Source organism: Melopsittacus undulatus, chromosome 12, assembly GCF_012275295.1.
Source record: "Melopsittacus undulatus isolate bMelUnd1 chromosome 12, bMelUnd1.mat.Z, whole genome shotgun sequence".
In the NCBI taxonomy this organism is placed as follows: Eukaryota; Metazoa; Chordata; class Aves; order Psittaciformes; family Psittaculidae; genus Melopsittacus; species Melopsittacus undulatus.
This window is the reverse complement of record NC_047538.1, coordinates 10,042,371-10,058,951: the sequence shown is the minus strand read 5'-3', so window position 1 is coordinate 10,058,951 and position 16,581 is coordinate 10,042,371. Positions and strand designations below refer to the sequence as shown.

Genomic DNA, 16,581 nt, shown 5'->3' with positions numbered 1-16,581 from the left:
GTTGGCATCAAGCTAGGATATCACAATTAGGGCAAACGTTTTCTTCAGTAAACTAAGGGTTTTCAGTAACTTTCAAATAGGTACAGCAACTCTTATTCCTGCAAAAGAGATCACCCAATCTCTAATCTAAGAGTTCACACTGAGAAACACTAGTTTTCTCTCCTGAAACTTCAGATGGCTTTGACTCTTGACACATGCTACAACCACAGCAGTATGGAATTTGGCATCAATACCCAAAGCAATGGTGGACTGAGGCACTGGAAAGCTACAGCTAGCACCAAAGTGGAGTTGAAGAGGAACAGAAGGCAAGCATAGTGAGATGCCCTCTCATCTCAAAAGCACTGCCTCTCCCTACTTAGAAAAGCAACGTTTCTGTGAGAAGGGCGAATTTCCACTCCTCTATTTCAGCCTCCAGTAACTACAGACAAGGCCCAAGGCAAAACAGGGGGAAGGGAGAAGACAAAGCTGACACAAAGCAGCAACACGGTGCAGGCAACGCGCTGGTGCAGCCATCACGACACTGCCTCACCTCGTTTTAGCCGGTCAGAGCGGCCATCGGGGAACGCGGTGAGGAAAGGACTCTACAGCTGAAGGCCGCGGTTATGGAGCTCCGTGAACGGCCGGAGACCGCTCTGAGAGCCACAAGCCTCGTCCAGGGCCCGGTCCGTTACCTCAGCGGCCGCCTCAGAGCAGGGCTCCCCTCGGAGCAGTTAATGGAGGGCGCGGGGTGGCGTGAGGAGAAAAGGGCGGTAAATGGCGCCGAGCGGGACACGGTGGGGCCCCCGCGGCAGCGCTCCTCAGCGGCCATCGGCTCCGGGCCAGCCCCGGCCTCGAGCTGGACGACGGAACCGCCCCTTCGCACCTCCGGAGCCTGGTGGGGAGGAGCCCTTATCACCGCGTTGTCAGAGCGCAGCTTGCCCGTGGCGTGAGGGGAGCCGCCATGACACGTACAGCAGCAGGCGGGCAGGGATTTCCTATTTCTCTCCCTCCTGTGAGGGTCAGAACGGGATTTTTTATCTTGTTTTATTATTTTAGTATAATGGTTGTCAGTCAGCTTGCCGCAATGCCACGGCTGTTTTCCCACATTAGCACCCACGACTGCCCAACAGGTTTAAAACCCAGGCAGCCCTCACAGGTGAGTTAATTCCGTGGGTTTGGGCTGCCCGTCCGAAGGTGCAGCAGTAATTCCAGAGTCTCCACAGGTTTTCCTAGAACAATGCAGTGAGTTGTGCTCTGTCCTTGCAGGTTTGCCCGCTTTTCGCCAGTGAAACGCGGCTCTAAGGACCATCTGCCAGGGAGGAGACCGGCTTCTATCCACATGCTGTGGTAACCTCTGCTGGCTGAGCCTCGCTGTTACACCGGTTGAGGCGCGTTAGGGGTAAGCTTGTGGGCTGATACACATTGATTAGACAAAAACACATCGGAAGAGGTATTTTTCCTTTGCTTACTCATACTTCTGCATGTATTTGCTACGTATGTATTTGGGATTTTATACTTTAACGTGTATTTTAAAATCAGTAGCAATTCAGATAAATTAGGCCCCTGATCCTCCGTGTCTGAACATGTTTACTTACTCAGCACAACTTTTGTTACTAAGCAGGTTTGTAACTAGCTTGTGACTAATCTACATTTTTCAGTTGGAAGATATGTACATGCCTACCCAGTGTCATCTTACACACCTGATGGATGTGTTTTTATGCATAGGATAAAATAAATAGCTTAGGATGCTGCTTTTTTGTGTGTGCTAAAATAAGCATGTCACATCTGGGACTTACACCCACCCTTATCCCACTTCTTCAAATGGCCACATTTCATATCTGTGTAAGATAGGTATGACTCATATCAATAGGTACATTAAAGGCTCCACATGAGGCCACAGTCAGAGATGCCATAGGAACTACAAATGTAAAGTTATCTTTTTGCTCTAAGGAGATTAAACAGATTTTGTGCAGGGTAGGAACAGAATGCAGACAACTGACATGATTCCCGTTCACTTTGATGCCTATTAGTGTACCTTACTCTGTAGGTGCATGCAGAGAGACAGAAAACATACAGGATAAATGAGAGCTGGCTTTCATTAACTTAGCAAGAAATCAGCTGCTAGACCTTATTTCAGCCATTAACAGTAGAAACAAATTTGTCATCTCCTCTATAGAAAACCTAATACTTGCCTACCCTTCCATTTACAACTATAGCCTGTGGTCTTCTATCCCCTTAATTGAAATACATATCAGAGCAGCTTCTACAAGGCAAGCTTTTCAGCCAGAATTAATTTCTTCATTTTCTCTACTCTGCAACCTTGTGTTATTTTACCATAGGTGAAACAGCAGAGCACAGCAACAAACATGCTTCAGTCTGAATGCATCCTGAGAACACTTGTTTAAGATAACTAAGCTACTAAACCTTGATTTTTAAGAAAAAATCTGCAGCCATATGACTGCCTTGAAAATCGAAAACATCATGCAGACAATATGCATGTTGCTACATGTCAGATCTTATTTGAGCAAAAATAGTAGATAGAACTGTCTGTTTAATTAGACATGGATCAAAAATGAAGAACTAAGTACTTTCCCATTACTCCCTGCAGGTTTTGAAGTTGGCATTTTCCCCCCTTTGCATATAGTTACTTGTTTGCCTTGGGTTGTAAAGAAATGCAGAGGGCTGTTATTAAAGCACCAATAATTTGCTGAACAACATCTTTTGTGGAACTTGCTGAGTTAGAAAATTCCTTTTCACCTCCTCCCCCACCTCTGCCTGATTAGAATAACTGAAGAACAAATACCACATTATGGTGCTAGGTAAAAGGATCTAGTGTGTTTGCCGTTTAAATGACTAGCACAAGACAGAACAAATCCTAAAGCCTGTCCAGCTTATTGACAAGGAAGAAAAGCATTTGCTTTTTAGAAGCATATCAGAACAGAGGCTTATTTATGTTTAGGATTTGCTGTGCTTAGTGCTTTATATTTAGAAATTGGTTCCTAATACAGTTTGTTAGAAAGCTCTCGAAGTAATTAGAGCCTGAACACATACAGGAGAGTGAAGAACTGACACTACAATGAGTGAGATTCTAAGACTGCAGAAACAGAGATCCCAACTCATCAACTGTTTGGTGCTGGCCGCAAGCCAGAAGTCTGCTTTTACCTTTTTAGAACTCCAGCCCATCACAAGAATTTTTACCCAATTCTCCATGTACCATCCCAAAGGAGCAGTATGACAGGCTCTTTCAAGGCCAGTGGCTCAAGTTTAAACTCAGCAAGGATTGCAGCTACTGCTTTGCTCTTATCCCATAGGTTAGTTTCCAGATTGGTACAGATGATACCTGCTCCTTATCAGATGGCAGCTGCTACCATTTTTCACTAGCACTAATATTTCTGTAAACTACAGGACTCAAGGAGCACAGAGCCCCGGCACCGACCTCTGCAGATAAAGTGTTCTCATTAAATCTCCTGCCAAACCAAGCCAACAACCTGAATCTTTTATCTGACAACCACAGAATCACCAGGCCTTTTTGCAAAAGGGCTGCACATCACTTAAACCACACAGAAGTCTTACCAGGCAACACAGATTTGACATTTCCCACCATATCTTCACAACATGAAGCAATAATTTGTGTTCCTTTCCCTGCTTGATCCACTTTTGCAAAGGGCCAGATCTTTCTGTGCACCATTGAGACAAGCATGTTCTGTTCTTAGATTGAATTGAAATGGATCTCTTTGCCTCTACTTGCTTGTCTTTATTACATATATTCAAGTTAGTGGCCCTCTCTGCTCCACTAATTTTTTCAAACTTGCAGTTTGGTACAGTTGCCTTTTACTTCAAGGAAAGACACGAGAACAGGCTGTAGTCTGGAAACACAGATACATTTTTAATGATTCAACGTATAACAGACACTAGTTGAACAGCTCAGCAACCAGGGAGGGAAGATGAAGTTTCTGTTCCTTTGAATGAACAATGATCACAATGCACTTCTGATCACATCCTGTTTTTCTAGGCCAGGAATTCCCACTAACGTTTCCTGAATTAGGTTGGTACTTATGATTTATTACAATTGCTGCTCCAAGCAGTGGTATCACCTGCTAAGGACTTAATACCAAGTTGGAAAAGAAAGCAAGAACAAGCCATCAGTATCTTCATCTTATCAGTAGTGGTGCAAAGCATGAAGTGCTGGAATACATCTCAGCAGGAATAATAGAATAGACCAACCTGATGGCCTTTCCTGAGGAAAGCAGTTAGGAAGTGCTGGAACAGGGGTGAAGAATGTTTAACACTGAAGAGAAGTAACCTCTGCTACCCTCTGAAGACAGCATTTCACACTGCATCTTCACACTATCGTGTCTGCTGCAGCATGTTGCCATAGGGTGGCAGCAAAGGGGAGACAGAGTTTCAGCTGGATAAACTGCTAATGCTAAAGCTTTTAAGCTTTTGGAAAAACAAGATTTTCAAGAGAATATGCTGATGGAACCATTATCTCACTTGATTACTTCTGGGAAAGAACAAAGAAAACAATGCAAGTAGATTTTATCAGATGGCTGTAATACTACTTGTTTGTATCTTATGTACTTGCAATAGTATTCTACAGATCTTTTTGCACCACCGTGTTTTTTTTGTTTGATTTTTTGGGGGGTTGTGTGTGTTTGGCTTGGGTTGGTTTGGTTTAAGCTTCTGTATATTGTTTTATTTCAGTTAGGGAATGGAACTACCAGTTTAAACAAACAAACACACACCCACAAAGTCAAAATCATGGAGGAGATGGATAGGGTTAAAACAAAAGAAATGAGGCTCTGCATATAGAAAATAACAGCCCAATTTTGTCTGGCAGTTGGACTTTGCAGTGACTTGCAGGGGGAGCACAAATTTAGTCAGCATTTTACAGGTTCTCTACCCATCTTCTCTGTGTTGCCTTAAGAAGGAGACAGTTTCAATTGCAACCTTAAAGCGCTAGGAGAGATTGTGGGAGAACCACCCCTGTTCTAGGGCCATTCTGATCAGACTGAAATCCCAGAGTAGCAAACATATCAACCAGCAAATCAAAGCCATCATTGCTGTTTAACTGAACTTATGCAACACAGTTGTCCTCAGAGGAGGGCTTGGTCCATGTTCTGACATTCCAATTACTCCATGCACAAGGACATCATTAAACTGAAATCCTAGAACTCCACCTTTTTGCCTCCTGCACAACCAGGAGTGAAGTACAGTTAAACTACTGAGGCCTGAACAAGTTCAAGCAGACAAATCTTCAGTGCTCCCTGTCAGAAAGTGGATTAGCAGAGAGCTGTTTACAAAAGTAAAACTCCTCTTTGAGGAAACTGTTGCAGAGTAACAAGGAAAATGTTTAAAGGCAATAAACATCCCACCCTAGGCAGATCCCTGCTCTTCTCTCATGCTATGGGACTTTGACAGAATAACAACTCCATTGGAGTTCTGAATACTTTAAACTCACTAAGAGGAACATAACCACTCTAGTGACAAATCCCAACACAATTCCTTTAGACTAAGGAGGGAAAAAAAAACCAATTTTATCCAGGATCTAAAATATCCTTTCTACCTCACATAATAAAACAGGGACTGAAAGGCATCAACAACTAGCTATGCAAAGCATCAATACTTTCAGCTAGTAATCCATAGAAAATGAATAAATAATTCATAATTACATATGTAGTGTACACGATGCATGTCAAGGAATGCTCCAGAGAGAGAAGCACAACAAACATGCTTTACTCTCTATAAGCAGAAATCCTCCCATTATTACTGTCACACTGGGAAGCCTCTGGACTGCTGCAGAGATACAACTGAACCTCCATGTCCAGCTGAAAAGCTACATTAGGTATTTTTCTCATGATGTTTTATAGCCTGGATCGACTCTGTGCATCCTAAAACGTACAGGAAGTATTCAAAAACAGCACTAGTACAACACTAGTACCTAAAGCAGGTGCATAACAAACTGAAGAAAACAAGATTCAATCCTGGAGTCTCTTGCTTACACTGTACACCCCTGGATTTATCCCCAGAAAAAACATCAGCCATTTACACTTAGGCTTCTGTAAAGCAAGAACTGTTGTCTTGCTCTTTTGGATTCTAGTCTCCAGTTCCTCCCCTTTGTTGCATAGATCATGCAGCTTTCAAACAGGCAGAAGCTCTGGGGGATATTCACCATAGCAGTATTTTGCAATTGGATCTCTGTAGGTGTTCTCATGTTGCACGCTCTGTCGGGAAGAGGAGGAGAAGCTTTATCAGAACACACATACTTAAACAACACAACCCTTCACTGAGGCCAGACCCAGAGCATTGAGACACATTCTACACAGTATGAGTGTCATCTGGAGTTAAGCAACACTGCACTCCTAACATGTAAAAGACAGACAGGTTCTTTGTTACAGTGCTTTAATATTGAACCACACCCAGAACTTCCTTTTCAGGAGACTACCCAAGCACAGGGGAACAGCTTCAGTATTAAAATATACTTAGGCAGTATTAAATATACTTAGGCAGTATTGTCAAATGTCCTAAGCAAGCAAGACATAATAAAGTTGCTGTTTGAGATGCGTTCATTTTTTCTTGACAAAGCTAGAGTTCAGATACTATGGGTAAAAATACAACAACTCTGGAGACATTGGAACTATGTCCTTTGTTTGCAATCCATCCCTATTACTATACTAAATACTCAAGCTGTATGACATCTCCAACAGCACTATCTGAGAGCTTGCTTAGACTAGAGCTTCCAATAAAATCCCACACGTAACAGAAGTTCATCTGTTCTTAAAAATAAACTAAAACATACTTTTTGAGTTCCTATGCAGATGATTGTCAGTGTATGGTAAGTCTAGAACTGTACCATAAAGTAGATAGCATCCTTTAGCTACTGGGAACAATTCTGACTGTTCTCATCCTTATGAGTTTCCCCAGAACTCATTCAAGATCTTCAGTCATCACTGAACCCAGCTAGTCTCTTTTAGTTAAGTAGCTCTTTTCTAAAGAGAGTGTGCAACTCATCCTGCTCTAAATATGCTCTTTGCCCTTCATTTACTGCTGGTGTTACTATTTCACCTTACAAATCAAAGGATATTGCCTCACATTAGCTCTCAGACATAGCTTCAGTGTTTATGAAAGTGCCCGTGTGCACGCAAGCGCAACAGACCAGCCATTCACAGAACTAAGCCCCATTTTCAAAGGGTATTTTTCCGTTTTTGAGCACTGGACACACATTTGTGTCTTACCTGTGATGAAGTCCTGCATTTTGCCAGACACAACTCAAAGTGATCTTCCACTGCCATGAAGAGGTTTTGGAAAGCAATAGCTGCCCGGTTCAAGAAACGTTCCAGAAGATGTTGCTGAAGTGGTAAGCAAAAAAGATAACAAAAAACTGTATTTCAACAAGGAGTAACCAAAGCTCATCTTAACATACACAGCTCAAGTCTCAGAGGAATAGTAAGCAACTCCACTTAGAACTTCTAGCAAGCACTGAAAGGTTAACACATCACAGAACCAACAGCAGGAAGAGAGTCTAGAGGAGCTAACAGAACACAGGGGAGTACCAATTGCAAAACTAATACTGGCTGGAATACCTTTTCTGCAATCAATTTCCTCCAACAAACACAATCCCCCTGGAGCTGAAACATCTTGCAAGGCCCCAGTATTTCCTCTCAATGGTGGGAAGGATGAACTTTTTTTAAAGCTTTATTTATAGCTTGCCATATGCAGGTTTTCCTCATCCTTCTGAGAAAAGGAACTGTCACCTCTAAGGAAAAAGTCCCTCACAAACAAGCACTTTAAGGCACAGAGGAACCCGAACAGCCAAGAACACCTGAAAAGCAGGAGAACAACTCTGCACCTTGCTGGGCTGTAGGCAACAGGAAACACAGTACTCATAGACACTGCAGCAGCCATTGGGAAGGCAGCTCTCACAGCTGTACAGCTTCGTACTGGGCACATTGACATTACAACAGCCGTTTACCAGTAGGTCCTTCCTCTCACAGATGTAGCCTGAAAAACAAAAGTAGTAGTAACAACTGGCAAGACGTACCCCTTTGTAAGCTCTATAGAAATTTATAGTAATAATCACATTACTTGAGAGGAGGTTGATTTATCATTTTGTAGATTATGATTGCCCTCAATTTGACTCAAGTCCTAACTAGCAATAACACTTAGACACAGGGACAAGTTTCACAACAGCCTGGTTGTGAAATAATAGGCACAACTGCTGTGTACCTAATACATTGTATGTACATTTTAAGTATTTAAAAGCAGAACATGTAAGCTCAGATTTCTTTTTGGCATGATTCATTGCTGTGATTGGAAAAGGCAATTAGTGATGACTGTACTGGAAAAAAAAATATGTTCTTCCAACTGGCCTATGTCTAGATAACTCTGTTTAGTTCAGTATAAAGAGACTTAGATTTATCCACACAGGATAGCTGTAATAATCAATTGTTCATCTGAATCCTTATTAGTTTAGAACCACAGCATATGCCCTTACAGGAACCATGCTACCAGTGTTAAACTCGGAGCTCTCTGTGATGTTAGAGACCCCAGTGAATTGGCAGTAAGTATAACTGAGGCGGTACTAAATTTAAACCAGTGTAAATCACACAAGGTGGGGCAGGTTTTCTACGGCTTTGATTTCTGGATGAGAAAGCTCCAGTGCCTGACCAACAAGCTCACTCGGCAGGAAAGAGCTCCATGCCCTGAGAACAAGTGGCTAATGTGCTTGGGTTACAAGGGTCAGATGAGCTCCTTAACTATGACTGACCACTAATGATACTACTCCTGTGCTCCCTCCAAGCAAAGTCAGTCAAGTTTCCCCTATTACTCTCCTTAATATAGCTGACTGTGGGAATGAAAAGGGAGCTACAAACAGTTCTGCAAGCATGTGTAAGTTCTGTGCAGAGGTAACTGGAGTGCTTTGAAACTGAGATGGGTCTGGAACCAGCAGAGCCGCACCCATGGCATGCTGATCCCCTCAGACCCACGCCTGCTGTGCACAGTCAAACAGCAATATGAATCCAGTCTGTGGATAGAGCACCAGCAGCTGAGATGATGCAGTAAGAATGTCTCAAGAAGAAGCAATTGCTACTTGAAAGGGCCATCAACAATTGGACAGGCAAAGCAGCACTGAACACTGCAATAGGCAGAATAAATTCTTAGTATCAAGTATACCCAGTTCATCTGTAATGAGGAGCTTCCCCTGCACAGAATTCCTGCACTGGTTACTCAGCTGACTGCTGTTTCCCGAACTGAACTTCACCTTCCACATGATCGGCTGCTCATGCTCCTGCACTTGGAGGAGATTCCGATCTCTCACCATCCTCTCTTCCTGCAAGGAAAGACGGTAATGCAGACAGACATCCAAACATGCAATTCCTTCTGCCATTCCAATCAATGTGCTTTTCCCACAGTTAAAAATGTCTAGTGGTATTAAACTCTGCAGAACAGGAAACTACAGTGTCAGTGGTATAAGAAACATATCGCTTGCAGTAGGTTACTTTTTGCATGACAGAAAGCAGCACAATCCAATAAACCAGGGGGATATACAAGTTCACCAAAGGCTCAGCTAACACAGCTGGGTTCAGTCACTGCCACCACAGAAGCAGCACGTGTTCTATTAAATAACCCTAGGTACACATACTCCTCTTCTGCAAGTTCCACACCTGAGGAACAAGAGTTACTGTGGGATAGGGATGTTTTACCGGCCGGTGCAGAACGCCGCCGGCGGGAGGGCACTCCGGGGCGGGCACTGACCTGCTTGAATGTGCTGGTGAGGAAGTAGACGAGGGACAGCCCGAAGACGACGCCAAGGACCCAGCGCTTCCTCAGCAGCCGCCGCCACAGCATCGCTCCCCAGGGCACCATAGCGGCGGGCAGGCCGCGGGCTGGGCCCTCAGCCCCCCGCCGCCGCGCTCGCCCGCCGCAGGGACGGAGAGGAACGGCGGGGGCAGCGCTGATCCGGGACTGGCATCACCGGCTCCGGCGGAGAGCCGAGCCGCGCCGAGCCGAGCCACTGCCCGGCCTGCCTCCCTCCCGGGAAACGAGGCCCAGCCGCTTCCGCCAGCCGCGGGGCGGGGTAAGCGGAAGCCGCGGATGTGCGTACGCTGAGGGGGTGCGGCCGCGCCGGGTGAGGGCGGTGCTGGTACCGCGGCCCGCACGGGTAGGTACCGGGCTGCGGCCTCCTGGGATGGGTGTGCTGATCTCTAGGCCTGGCTGTTCCCGGCCCCGGTGGGCATTTAGCTACAGACTCCAGCGGGAATCTCCTTACCCCACCGAACTGGAAAAAAAAAAGGCCTGGCCTATGCCTCTTTCTGTGTGTACATATATATGTGTGTATGTTACTGCATTTGTAAATCTATATTGTATGTCTGCGTATATATACAATGTTCTCCGTTAGGGGTTGAGATATGAGATAATAGGTGTAACCTTCAACGGGAGATTCAAGTTAGATATAAGGAAAAAGTTCTTTACAATGAGGGTGGCAAGGTACAGGGTGCCCAGAGAAGCTGTGGCTGCCCCATGCCTTGCAGTGTACAAGGCCAGGTTGGACACACAGGGGCTTGGAGCAACCTGCTCTAGGGGAGAGTGTCCCTGCCCGTGGCAGGGGTTGGAACTGAATGATCTTAAGGTCATTTCCAACCCAAACCATTCTATGATTACACACATGAACATGAGTGTGTGTATGTTATACACCGTGAAGGCAGAGCGAAGCCCAGCAGGCACCCAGGGAGTGTCTGCAGTGAGCGGGGCTGCAGGTCCCAATCTCAGAGGGAAATGGCCTTCTTGTATCATGCACACATGCGGGAGTTGAAGCACCAGGGGTTCCTGCTTCTCTCCATCTTTCCCAAGGAGATGGAGAGGTGAAACTCACTCTGCTATGGTGAAAATGACTCTACGTATGTGCTTCTTACAGATGTGCCTGTTTGAGCACTGTGGTCAGGTGCCTTGCAATCACCCAGCTTGAAGGACCTGTGATGACTTTGAAATTTGGATCATATTGGATTATCTGAAGCACTCCATGTATGAGATGTCTGCATCCTCTTGAGCTTCCCTCTCTCCCATGATGGCACCTTGCACCTCTGGTTAAACTTGTTCTTCAGGTACTGTTAAAAGACATTGAAGTGTTGCAAGATGAAACTCCTTAACCTAGGAAAGGCAGCAGCAGTGGGTATAGAAGCTGAATGTTTTTTGGAGCAAAGTCTGCTTATATCCTCTTAAATCTGTAGGTCTCTGGGCAGAACAGATACATCTCATGAAGTCCTGAGTCTTCAGTACTTGGCATTCGTGTCACTGTCCCCTTAATGGCTGATGCCAAAAGATTTTTCTCCCCATAGAGAACATGATTTCACCCCACATTACAATCTGGTAGACTTCTAATGGCCTAGAAGAGGGTGGAGGATTTACTAAGTCGCGGAGTTATTTCCACACTGGCTCTAACTCTCTTCATGTAGCACAAGAAGATGGACAGATTTCTTTATAAGCAGTGACCCCAAAGTTGTTCACAGGTAGGACAGCTCTGCCTGCATGGGTCAGCCTGGCTTGGCCTTTTCATCATGTCTTAATTATCATTTTGGTTAAAAACGGATAATATTATATATTAAGTTGACAGAGATACTGTCAGGCAAGGAGCAAATAACAATTACTGCAGGGAAGGCAGTAGTAAGTCTTGTTACTATAAATGCAGATTTAAAAAATCTGGAAAAAAAGAAAATCTTTGTGTTTTTACTGTATAAAACAGATCCTTGAAAAATGAATTGGTCCTGAAAACACAACATGAAGCATACAGCTAGAGATTAAAAAACTGCTGGGAGTTAAAGATCAAAATCTGTAGTAAAGAGTGTTGGTAACTTAGGGTGTCCTCTCCCTAAAATGTGTTGAAAGCTGTCTTTTTCCTGTCATATATGATGATGCAAAATGTTATTTATATAGGGCTGTGTATTTATATAACTGCCAAGGGGATGTTCAAAGTTGGCAGCTCATATTAAAACCTGTGTGTTCTCTGTCAGTGATGACTCAAATCCAGTGTTGTCTCAGTTCCACCCACTTCATTCATGGTGTTCTGCAAGACTGGATGTTACAAACCAAGAGTCTTTCTCTTTTTTTTGTAAATGTGAACATTTTTATCTTCATCTTTTTACAACTTTGATGCAGTTACTTCTGTGATTTAACTGAAATATACTTTCTTCTGTCACTGATTTGTAACTTATGTTCAGGGCTGGACAAACTCCATATGCTTTTTATTGCAGGTGTACATGGTGAGCACAGCTGTCTCTTTATGAGCTCTGAACTGCATGGTTTGGGCTTTATTAATGGATAAGAAAGGAATTTAATGCAGTTTTGCATGGGCTAGTGGGTCACTGAAATTAAAGAGTATGAATGAAAAGGTGAAAATATGGGGCGGGGGCAGAGAGTGTGGAGAGAGGGAGCCAGAAATAAATATTCTGTGTTTTCTATGTCTCAGCTTCCATAGCTCTGCTTACAGACAGGTAGATGTTCTCAGAGCCATTGTACCTTTTCAGAATACAGATATATGGCTACACGTTTATTTACTATATTTGTGCAGTATGAAATAAGTAATGTTGCAGCTTTTGATATTCAGAAGTATTTAGAGTCTTTTACATTTTATTCAATAGCTACTGTAGTCTAGGGTTCTGTAGGATCAAACTTCAATGTTTATAGGATATCTCTCTCAATCTTCTATGAAATGCCTGTGTGAATCTGGACAAATCTCTTGCAAAACCAGCCCATTCCTTAGGCTTTATGTAACTAATATAATATTAAGCAGTCTAAGTATTTGCCAGTTACTCTGTGCTGTGCCTTGATGATGATTCTGTGTTCTTTGTTTTTGAATTAACTTTAGTTTTAAAAGGTGGAATGTGTTTGAGGTTGTTCCCTTAAAACTAGACACTTGAAAGCAGAGATTGAGGTAACTCAATGAAGAACTTCTCTCCTTGTTCTAGAAAAAGTTCCTGAAGTTAATACAGTTTCAATGCCTTTTGATTTCCCACTCCGGACCTTACTTTATGCTGACAGTTCCAGAATGAATGGAGCAGGAGCATGTGACCTTTTGCATATGTGTATATTACTTATGACCACTGTGCAGAGTTTGCTAATGGCATTTCTGTGGTTTAAAAGGAATAGGTTGCTTATTTGAAACGATATTATCCTGACCTGGCTGTATTTTTTCCTTTAAAATGTTTATGTGTTTTCTTTTTTCCATCCCTCTCAGTTTTGCCTTACAAAGCAAGTTTCTTCAGAAGAGAAAGAAGGGATTTCACTTCCAGAGTGAAATTGATTCCATGTCACATCAAGAGCTTCTCTGTTGTCCTCAAGTTCGCTATCAGACCATCTCATCACAAACCTGCACACTCCTTGTGATGACTGCCATGGGCTGCAGAAGGGAATGTGACTAGTTCCTGCCCTGCTTGGAGACCCCTTGTATGTGCTTCCATTTGCCAGCTTAATGCTGTTCCTTTGCAAGTGTGCTGAGAAACAAATGCAAGCTCGAGGTGCCCTTTCAGAGAAGCCAATGATTTATGCCAGCCATGTCACTAGCTGAATGGGTCTCACAACCCTGTGACTCTGTGGGCCTTTGTTAGTCACACTGGGATCTGTTGACCTCCAACATTAATGTTGAGTGTGCTGTGCTTTAAGGTTTTGAGGAAAATGCAGAGACGGCATAGCAGCAACACTGACAACGTTCCTCCTGAAAGGTACATCTCTTTCCTCCTTTTTCCCTTCATTTTTCTCTCCAGAGGGGAATGTTCTGATTTAAATGTATGCTGTGGTTTAGAAAATGAAAGCTCAAAATTCAGGAAAGCATATATGACCTGTGCATGTAGTGTGGCCAGGCTTTCTGCTTGAGTTTAGAAACAGGTTTACTTTTCTCCTACATTTCACTTAGTGACTGCTACTACCTGCAGTGTTTCACATTTCATGGTCCAGTGTGGCACATATGGAGACAGTTGGCTTAGCATAGGCAGGATGTTTGGGGACTCTAGAACAGTGATTGATGGCATGGTCCTGTGGGGATCCTGGGTGCTATCAATCCAAAAAAATCCATCTGTGTAAACAGAGGCTATTTATACTGTTATTAAGGTATTTTTCAAGTCTGCTCTTCTGAAACTCCCAACTACTATGACTTAGTATTTTATAAAGAATTTGGGTGATCCTTTACATCATCCCAGAATCTGTATCTAGCTTCATGTGTATGAATATTTAGAAGTAGAATACAAATACCTCTAATTCACTTCTGTAATTACAATATCAGCAAGGGATGCTTGCCACTGTTATTGTTCTGGTACTAGATATTCCCTTGTGCTTTCCCAGGGTTAGAACTTGACTTCTAGTTTGGTTTTGGTTTTTTTTTTCCCTGAGAAGAAACTAATCTAATTGCTCTAAGGCAAAGATGGAACTAATGAATTTCATTGCTCTGGCTGAACTTAGATTTTAAGTGAAAGACGAGTATTTCATACTGGCTTTGCAAGTAGAGGTGAAGCTTCGTGTCATGACCACTTCTAGTCCCCATTCTGAATTTCAGGGGAAAAGAAAAACATCTTCAACTTTTACAGCATAATGCCGCCCAAGCCTCACTGCAGGCTGTGGGTTTTATGTCAGCAGGCAAGGCTGGGGCTTGAGAGTCACGTAAGGGTTTATGGGCCCTCTCGTCTGTAACATAGAGCTTTCTGAGTCTGTGCAAACTTGTAAGGCACTTCAGGATTGTTTGAATGGTTCAGATATATTCAGGATAGGTGCTATTGCTGAGTGCAAAGGATAAGCAGAGTAATCTCAATTGGTTTTTATAAATACTTCTGTTTCTTAACAGCATAAATGCATCTTGGCAGTACCATAGGCTGGAAGTTTCTTAACTCTCAAATGAAAGTGTGTTGCCATTGGTCTTCACTTCTGTTAACTTCAACAAATTCACTATTTCATCCTCGTTTATTTGTTTTTAAATATGCCCTGATGAATTCTTTCCTGTTGAAAGTGGAGTCATGTATCCTGGAAGTATTGTTCCAAACAACAATTGTGTCTTTATCTGTGACACGGGGTCCCACCCAACTTGTTATGTTCCCAGACATAAGTCCTGTCACATTGTGTCCCTGTCTTGTGTATACATCCCTCAATTGTAATGTTAGGTGTAAAATCCAAGATCTGGTTGACGAATATTTTAAACCAAAAAGAGGTGTGTGATGTCTTGTTGATTTGATTCCTTGCTGAAGCCTGTGGAGAGACACTGGGAATGGGGTGTCACTATAAAAAGCCTTATTAGAAGTTTACTTAGTGGGATGTATTCCCAGAGAAGTTTGAAGCAATCTCCAGAGTGAGGTGAAAGGCAGTGCTCTGTGCCCTGTAAGATGCCTGGGGAGGCTTTGGAACCCATAGGGGAGAGAGGGTTAAGGGCCCTGCATGTGCTGTCTCAGCTTAGGACAACTATTTCTAAAGTTAGAGATCTCCCAGGACTAAAATCAAGAGAGACCAAAGCTCTGCAACATGCCTTATTTGTAGGCTTTGCCTCTTGCTGAGCTTTATTTATCCTTCACTCTCCTTTTGCAAGTTAGAGAGGTGTTTGCTGTCTGCCTAATGATTGTTCTATGGTTACCTGTATTGCTCCCTGTGATCTAAACTTCACGTGTATTCATTTCAGTACCACTGAGTTCAGCTGAAGAAAGCCTATTTTCTTCTGGCGTTAGGATGGAAGGTATTTAAGCCTTTCTTTTGGAAATCTGGCTATAATCCAACAAGCTCAGGAAAGAATCAGTGCCAGATCTAATTCTGTCCAGTGCCCAGTAATTTGGGTACATCCATGTCCTTTTTGCCAAGAATATCAAAATGAAACAAGTTCTCTTGACCCAGAAGCACATCCTTCACTTAAAATACTTGTTGGGTCAGGGACACACAAGCAGGTCTCAATGTTTTTCTTCCCTAGCTGACTCTGTGTCTTCTTGGTGTTACTCATCAGTGGGCAAGTAGTGATCATCCCTCAATAAAATCAGAAAATCTGGGGGGTAGGCCATTTCTTTGAGTTAGCTTCATTAACATGACCTGTCTTGGTTGTGCTGTGTCAGTTTACGTGGGGCTTTGTATGTTTTGCTTGAAATATTAAGATCATTATAGACGATGTTGATTTTGGTATCAGATGTGTTATTTCTTTGGTTCCTCCAAAAGTAAAGGGGGTGTTTGGGAACTCTGTTCCTTAGGGGAACTTAGGGGAAGTTCAGGTTAGATATAAGGAAGAAGTTCTTTACTGTGAGGGTGGTGAGGCCCTGGTACAGGCTGCTCAGAGAAGTGGTAAATGCTCCATCCCTGGCAGTGTTCATGGACAGGTTGGACAGAGCCTTGGGTGACATGGTCTAAAGTGAGGTGTCCCTGTCTTCAGCAGGGAGTTGGAACTGGATGATCTTAAGGTCCTTTCCAACCAAAACCATTCTATGATTCTATGAAGGAACTTAGCATTGTAATCAGTTCTTTCAAAGTACCTTGATCTTATAATCTGGTTACTGGCCTCTAGTTCTGCAACTCTGACTTTCCAACAGCAAATAGAGGGAAAAGCGTCTGTCATCTGGGACCTTCATGTTCTGATACCGTGTGAGGAACTCT

General features: G+C 43.3%; 2 protein-coding genes across 3 annotated transcripts in view; one reads left to right on the top strand and one right to left on the bottom strand.

The window, feature by feature from the left end:
* Window positions 1-3,841: 3,841 nt before the first annotated feature.
* On the bottom strand, window positions 3,842-10,036 carry SPRING1 (SREBF pathway regulator in golgi 1). 2 transcript variants are annotated; one of them, XM_031047870.2, is made up of 5 exons: window positions 9,736-10,036; window positions 9,154-9,310; window positions 7,802-7,980; window positions 7,215-7,328; window positions 3,842-6,203 (listed from the first exon to the last, which is right to left on the bottom strand). In XM_031047870.2, exons 1-5 carry the CDS (start codon window positions 9,844-9,846, stop codon window positions 6,120-6,122), a joined length of 645 nt encoding a protein of 214 aa, XP_030903730.1. In that variant the 5' UTR covers window positions 9,847-10,036; the 3' UTR covers window positions 3,842-6,119. The 2 variants fall into 2 exon arrangements, with proteins under 2 accessions (XP_030903730.1, XP_005147888.1); XM_005147831.3 differs by having other exon boundaries at window positions 7,829-7,980.
* Window positions 10,037-10,095: 59 nt separating this feature from the next.
* Window positions 10,096-16,581, top strand: part of RNFT2 (ring finger protein, transmembrane 2) — a 32,802-nt gene continuing 26,316 nt past the window's right edge. The window contains exons 1-3 of the mRNA XM_005147832.3: window positions 10,096-10,141; window positions 10,895-11,081; window positions 13,211-13,694. Of these exons, the coding sequence (XP_005147889.2) occupies window positions 13,612-13,694 (83 nt within the window). The 5' untranslated portion in view covers window positions 10,096-10,141; window positions 10,895-11,081; window positions 13,211-13,611. The remainder of the gene's footprint in view (window positions 10,142-10,894; window positions 11,082-13,210; window positions 13,695-16,581) is intronic.